Source organism: Rhamphochromis sp. 'chilingali' (genome assembly GCF_963969265.1).
Source record: "Rhamphochromis sp. 'chilingali' genome assembly, chromosome: 1".
In the NCBI taxonomy this organism is placed as follows: Eukaryota; Metazoa; Chordata; class Actinopteri; order Cichliformes; family Cichlidae; genus Rhamphochromis; species Rhamphochromis sp. 'chilingali'.
The window spans coordinates 57363594-57370968 of NC_137929.1; the positions used below are offsets into that span (position 1 = coordinate 57363594).

The 7375-nt window shown below is 39.6% G+C and overlaps 1 protein-coding gene across 1 annotated transcript; it reads left to right on the plus strand.

Annotated features, from left to right (window-relative positions):
* Positions 1-629: 629 nt before the first annotated feature.
* LOC308409209 (Fc receptor-like protein 5) lies at positions 630-2479 on the plus strand (the record flags this gene model as incomplete). The annotated part of the gene is made up of 4 exons (XM_080901796.1): positions 630-912; positions 992-1237; positions 1370-1477; positions 1860-2479. 4 exons carry the CDS (start codon positions 630-632, stop codon positions 1967-1969), a joined length of 747 nt encoding a protein of 248 aa, XP_080757922.1. The 3' UTR covers positions 1970-2479.
* Between the last annotated feature and the right edge of the window lie 4896 nt (positions 2480-7375).

The following is a 7375-nucleotide window of genomic DNA, read 5'->3' on the forward strand; positions in this document are numbered from 1 at the left end:
TGTGCTGTGGCTGCTCTGTAAGTACACTGCAATGACTGTGTATGAAAATTTGTTGATTCTCCACCACAAACATCCAGGTTGGTGTAGAATCAGAGAGGTATTAGATCAGTTTTCATCGGGGGGAACGAGAAGAGGAAAGAGGGTCAAGAGGAACTCAACAGTCTTCAAAACAACAACTAGCTAAAGTAAAAGATATGGAGTAAAAATGCTTAATATACATCGAAATTTCCTCATGAGTGTGCTTGTTCTGCATCAGTGTGTAACTCACCACAGTCTGGTGGTTACCTGTTTTCTGTAATCTGGTTAAATGTCAAACTCAAATCAACCTGAGTGTCATTTCTCTTTAGTTCTGATCTCACTGCTGAGCTGCTCAACAAACCAAGGTCAGTAACCTTCTTCTGTCACAGTTTAAACCTGACATAAACGACACCTAAAGTCCTTTTTTATGCTTTGCGTTATGTGATAATCATTACAGTGATTTATCTCTGGGTATGGTAATGTTTGACCTTATTATAGCTTCAGTTTCACTAAATCATCCAGTATTTGATGTTAACCAGAGACGCAGATTATCTGACACTTATTGTGTGATTGTTATTGACAACAAGAGGATAATTTAGTTTGTGTACTTGATGTATATCCTCCTCACAGCTCGTCTGACTGTGAGTCCCAGCAGCTCTCAGGTCTTTGAAGGAGACTTTTTGTCTCTGAGCTGTGAGGAGGACGACAGCTCTGCTGGATGGACTCTGAGGAGAAACACAAGCAAACAACAGAGGACTCAGTGTGGAGATGGGTGGGGAAAACCAGCTGGTTCTTCCTGTAACATCAGCTACATTGACCCACTGGACAGTGGAGTTTACTGGTGTGAGTCCAGAGAGGGTCCCATCAGTAACATGGTTAACCTGACAGTCACTGGTAAGCTGAGTGTGTGGAGTTAGTGTTGATGAAGCTGTGTGTAAATGGATGAAATGCTGTAGTTTGTCTCTGTGTTGAGGTGGATCAGTGATCCTGCAGAGTCCTGTCCTCCCTGTGATGGAGGGAGATGACGTCACTCTGCTCTGTAAAACAAAGACCACTCCCTCCAACCTCCCAGCTGCTTTCTATAAAGATGGCTCCCTCATCAGGAAGCAGCCTACAGGTCACATGACCATCCAGCATGTTTCCAGGTCTGATGAAGGCCTCTACAAGTGTGACATCAGCGGTCATGGAGAGTCTCCATCCAGCTGGATCACTGTCACAGGTGAGGAGCTTCACTCTGATTTCACCTCTTTTTTTATCCACATATTCACCTGAACATGTGAGATTCTCTCTGCAGGTAGACCTACAACCACAAGCTCACTCTTCACCTCTACAACCCCATCCCCATCTCCAGCCCTTCTAGCTGACCTTGTGTTGAGAGTTTTCTTCTACCTGGTCGTTTTCACTCCATACTTCATCTCCACTCTCCTCGTGGTGTCTTTGTATCAACACAGAGCCAAAGGTAACAGTCTAAATTACCTTGATTACATACTGTGGTCAATTCAATGTAAAAAAGTTTAATTGCGTGCTTTTTCTTTTTGTGCCCCATTCTTGTGGAACAGCCTCCCTCAAAATATTAGGCAGGCATGCTCTGTGGAGGTTTTTAAAACTGAGTTGAAGACACATCTGTTCACCCTATCTTACATGTCTTAAATCTATGTCTTTTAGTTTTTAAATTCTTACTGTTTTTAACTACTATTGTGTTTTTACTTGTACTGCTAGTTATCCCTTTTATTTATTCATCTTTTTAGTTTCAAATAGCTGTTCAGCACTTTGTTTAAAAGCACTTTAAAAATAAAGTTATTATTATTATTATTATTATTATTAATTACCTCATCTAACAGGAAATGATGAGCTCATCTCTAAGGTAACAGCCACGCCCAATCAGGCTGGGCAGAGATCAGCTAAGGACTTGGATGACATCGTGGCGGTCACCACTGAGCATCACTTCTGAGCTTAAGAGACACGATATCAGATCACTGTGATTGAATTATATGTGAAATCATTGCTTTAAGATGGAACTAAAATGTAAGATATACACACTCTTCATTTTAGTGCAATTTAAGAGTTGTTGTGTGTTGCAGAAGTCAATGAAACTGCTATCTTTGTGAACTGTTGGGTTATGTTTATATTTCTGGTATCCTCTTGAAACTTGGTATCACGACAAAATGTGTAACGTTTAACCAGATTTATTGAAAACCTGATGAATTGGCCTCATTATTTGGCAAAGTTAACATTTAAACAAGTGTGACAGCCAAAGAAAGACTAAAACTCCTGCCCTCCCACTTTCAGGCCACCTTATCAGACTTCACACAAGAAGAATCAAGGAGGCTTACTGAAAAAGTAAAAATGTGATTTAAATGTGTAATATAATATTACTATATTATATTATTATTATTATTTAAATCTATTGAAAGAGTTGTTAACCAGAGACTTGATTAACAATGTCTAAATTCAGAAACAGGTAAACAGCACACCTTAAAAACAAAACAAAACAAAAAAACATTTATTTTATGTATTTACAGCAAGCGTATTTTAAAAAAAAGTATTAACCGGACAGAATTTTGAGTCCCGCGTGGTAGACTTGGTGTTTGTTCTTCCTGCCAAATGATGCATTTGTTCCCACCCATCGGGGACACTTGTTAGCACTCATCCTCCAGCTTCATTGTGCTAACGTGTTTATAATAACCTTCCCATAGCACTGAAGCTAGCTACCAGGCAGGACACAATTATTTCCCGACTTCTACAACGCTTCAAATACTGGCTGCTGTTTAGTTTTGTTCAATGGAACATTTCTAACTCTCAGTGATGGCACATTGTTCGCGTTTGTAAAACCAAAGAAGAATTTGTATCCATGACTAATGATGTACTTAAGTGGGGGGATACTTTGCTTTGTTCCTTTGTCCTTATGTACATTAGAAAAACAACAATAACAATGACAATAAAAAGTAACACAGCACACACAGACACATCATCTATATCTGAAGGAGACCTGTCCTCATCCCCTCTGTCCTCGTCTCTCCACATCTGTTTGTCCTCTTCATCCATGACACCTGCAGAGCAGACACAGTGTGAGGACAAATGTAACAATTGTGTAGTTATTACATTAGTATTGTCACCCTTTGAAACATGTCAGCAGCTCATTCAGAGGCTTTGGGGCACATGAGAAGAAAATAAAAACCAACCAAGCTGATTTTTTTTGTATTTGTTGATATCTTTTTCCTGTCTCATCACACTGAACTGAATGTGCCTCAGCTCCACAGGAAAGGAGTTTGAAAGCACAAGAATCAGAGATGAGATCATCTGATGATGCTCTACTCGTTTATGACCTAATAACCTTTTGTGTTATTAAAGGTTATGTAGGACAGCAGGTGCAGGTTTCACTGGGGACTTTGTAGCACTGTGGTACAATTAGGCTGAGTGGCTGTTAGATAAATTCCACCTCTATCCTAACTTTATATTATTTAATGAACTGAGAGCAGACTCACCTGAAGCTGTGATGTTGAGCATGATGAAGCACTTAAGCTCATCAGTTCTTTTGGTGAATAAAATCCGACACTGGTATGTTCTTGCGTCACCGAATTTTTTAAATAATTTTTTTCAACTTTTAAAATGTAAAAAGCAACACTACCTTTATTTCTTATTGAACACCACTGACACATCTACCTGGCTCTTAGTAGGTGTGGCCAAAGTTTCAGATTATGAGCAATGTTTTTGCTTTCACACTTTCATTCTAGCAGTTTCTGGTTTCATCTGCTTCAGACTGTCACATTAAAATGAGGTCACATGACTCAAAATGAGCCCTGCTGCCTGCACCAATCACAGACGTTATTGGATGATGACGATGATAAACTTGTGATTAAAAAAACAACACAAAAAAGCAAAAATGTGAGAATAAAATGCAAATCTGCTGCAAACTTTACGGTGGACACTAAAGTGTAGTAATCGTCACCTCTGCCTACAGCCCACCTGACTGTAACACTGACAAAGTCAAGACTTTCAAACTCTTGATTTTGTTGTACGTGTTTACAGTGAGAGTAAAGTTGAATCAGTCCAAGACCACAGTCACAGGGACACGAGGCCGCTGCTTTGATAGAAGAGTAAAATCTCACCTGTACACACGAACAACAGAAGGCAGGCAAGCAGCAGAATCCAGAAGAGCATCGCAGATGTTCCTGAACGCATCTCTCATTGCCAGTGTTGGGGAGTAACAGAATACATGTACCGCCGTTACGTATTTAGAATACAAAATATGAGTAACTGTATTCCGTTACAGTTACCGTTTAAAAAGGTGTTATTCAGAATACAGTTACTTTGTTGAAATAAATGGATTACACTGCGGTACTTTCCTGTTTCATTTTGTCGCGGGTCAGGACTGTTTGGGTTTTGTTTGACAGCTACGTTCTGTTGTTCCAGGCGGCAGCGTTACGGTTGCCATGGTTACAGGGCGACGCTCTCTCTCTCTTTCTGCGACTGCGTGTTTCCTGGGTGAGAGAGCGCCTTTTCGTTGTTGTTGTTGTTGTTGTGCTAAGCTAACAGGCAGAATGCTACAAGCATAGCTCTAAAGAATGTAGCATCATGGGCAGTGTAGTCCGTGTTGCAGGGAGAATGGACTGCCATACACGTTATGGGTCTGTGAGCGCGAGGAGGGAGAAAAAGGGGAGTGGAAAGGTACGAGTTGTCGAGGAAAAACGGGAGCTGGAAGCATGTAAATATAATAATAACCACTGCAGCCAAGAAGAGTGCCTGACGAGCCCAGTTGTAAGTAAGCTATTAAGACTCGACTGTAGACCTCGCAAGAAAAGTTGACCCACACAACAAAGTAAAGCTATTTTTCGGCTACGAGCCGACAGGGACCCCGCCGTATTAGTCAGAGGTCCCTTTACTACAGTTCGGAGTCGCGGACCTTCAGTAATAGTAATAAATCACACAGCAATAGTACATTCACGTTGTTGTAAAAAGCATGATAATATATTAAGTGATCCAAAGTATTCAGAATACGTTACTGTCATTGAGTAACGTAACGGAATACGTTACAGAATACATTTTGGGGCATGTATTCTGTATTCTGTAATGGAATACATTTTAAAAGTAACCTTCCCAACACTGCTCATTGCTCTACAGATCCCAGATCAGGTTGTTAACAGAGAAGCTGAACAGGCTATAACACCCACAACACCCACTTCAAGTGGGTGTTGTGGGTGTTTCCTTCAAGGAGATTTATGAGTGACGGACAGTCACATGACTTACAGGGATATTTCTTTTTTAAATACGATTTTCAAGCTCACATCAAGCCCTCGTGCCACAACTAAGTTTGAACTAATTTGCCAATTAAAGTCTTTTGTTGAAAGGATTCCTGAACTGACCGTTCATCACTGTTCATCGTTCATCACAGAAACATTAAAAAGAAGAAATCTGTAAAACTGAAACCACTAAAGGAGACCGCGTCACATGACTGTATCATGTGACGCGGTCTCGTTCACCACAGAGTAAAGCAAGGAGAGATATAGAAATAATCAAAGTACTTTAGGTATTTCAAATTTTGCTATATCATTACTATTTAAATATTTAGCAACTTTAAATATTTAAATAGTGTAGATATAGAAATATTTTAATGAATGAGCACATTGTAGTTATTATGCTTTGTGGGATTTTTTGTGTTATTTTTAGTGCTTTTCCCCCACATGTAATTGTCAATAACAGCTCTGAGGTTTCCAGTTTCTGATGAAAGTTTCCCTGCAGGGTTAATAAGACAAGTAAAGAAAGACTTAAGTTTTACATAAGTGTCTGTACAGACAGTAGATGTAATTCTTATTGTTCTGTTCACCTGTGTACTCTATTTGTAGTTTGATTAGGTTAATAATTTAGTAGTTTTGTAGCTGTAAACATCCTGACATGTTGGCTTTATGTTTTCCATGACTGACGGCTCTGTGGTTAATCATGTGCATCTTCCTCTTCTGTCCTCAAGTCACTCGACAGCTCTGACAAACAGAAGCTGTCAAACTGTCACTGCGAGCCATATTTTAGACCTAGCTTTAGTCCAGACATCACTTTTCTTTTTCCGTTATAGAAAGTAAACAGGGTTCAGCACACAAATTAAGGAGAGGTTTGTTCAAAATCAATGAATTAAAAATAATTTAATAATATTTTATGATTGACCTGCAAAAGATATTTTAAACAACAATCTGTCTTTATCAATTATTTCAGTTTTTGTGGATTTACTTTTGTATGTTTGCTGCTGTGATTGAGTTTCCATCTTGTTCTCTTTCACTGTTTGACAAACATAAAACAATTATAAATATTATTTGACTACAGTATGGATGGAACGCAATGTTTTAATGATGCCAGTAAGTATAATGTTATGTAGAGTTTATTGTGTGGCACTATGCTGTTAACGCTACAACTGTGAGCTGGCACTTTTACGGGGTCAGTAACCTTTGGTCTCACTTTTTGTTCTTCTTTGTGCTCATAGTTTGTGGTCAGAGAGAGAGAGAGAGAGACAGGGGAATCCACAAAGAGCAAAAATAGCTTGACCTCAGCCACAGACTGGAAGCAGCAGGAACGTCTTTCAGCGGTTTCAGAACAGACTGTGTAAGTGTGCCGTTTCAGGAAAGTTAAGGACCTGCGCCTCCTACGTACATGTGCTTTATCACACCTGGTGGATATATTTAACCTCTTTCACAGAACAACCATGATAATTTCCTGTAATATTAGTGCCACAGAAGAGTAGTGCAGTTATATAAAAATAGAAATAGAGTGATTCCTGTGTGTGTTGCACCAACCTTGCTACCTTGCGGTGACTCACACACACACACATCCCTCCATTGCTGAAGCAGTTACAAGACTCTTTGGCCACAAATGATTGGTGAGTGTCATGGTGGGAACCCCGAACCAGATCGTGGACACCGGAGGTGAAGGCAGCCGTCACGCTAAAGAAGAAGAAGAGTCTTACTGGGTTTGGTCAGCCTGTGGGTCTTTGGAGGCAACTGATGGGTACCAGCAGGCAAAAACTCACCATGCTGTAGTCACGGTGTATAGTGGGCGTGGGTTGGGTTCATTTAATGATTACAGTGGACATAAAAATGAGCATGACTCAATATCCAAATATGAACACATTTCATGAGAAGCAGCAATAGAAGTAAGTATGTAAACACTGTAAAGAGGAATAATATTTACTGGTGTTACATGGATTAGTATTATCTCCATTCATGCTTTAAGTTATGATCTTTTTCATTAGATGTTCAGATCCTGTAAAGTGAGGAAAACCTATTACTCCACTAATAATCCTCCTTTATACACAATGTGTTGGATTTTCTTATAGGAATAAATGGAAATGATCTCTAGGAGTAAATCAGTGATA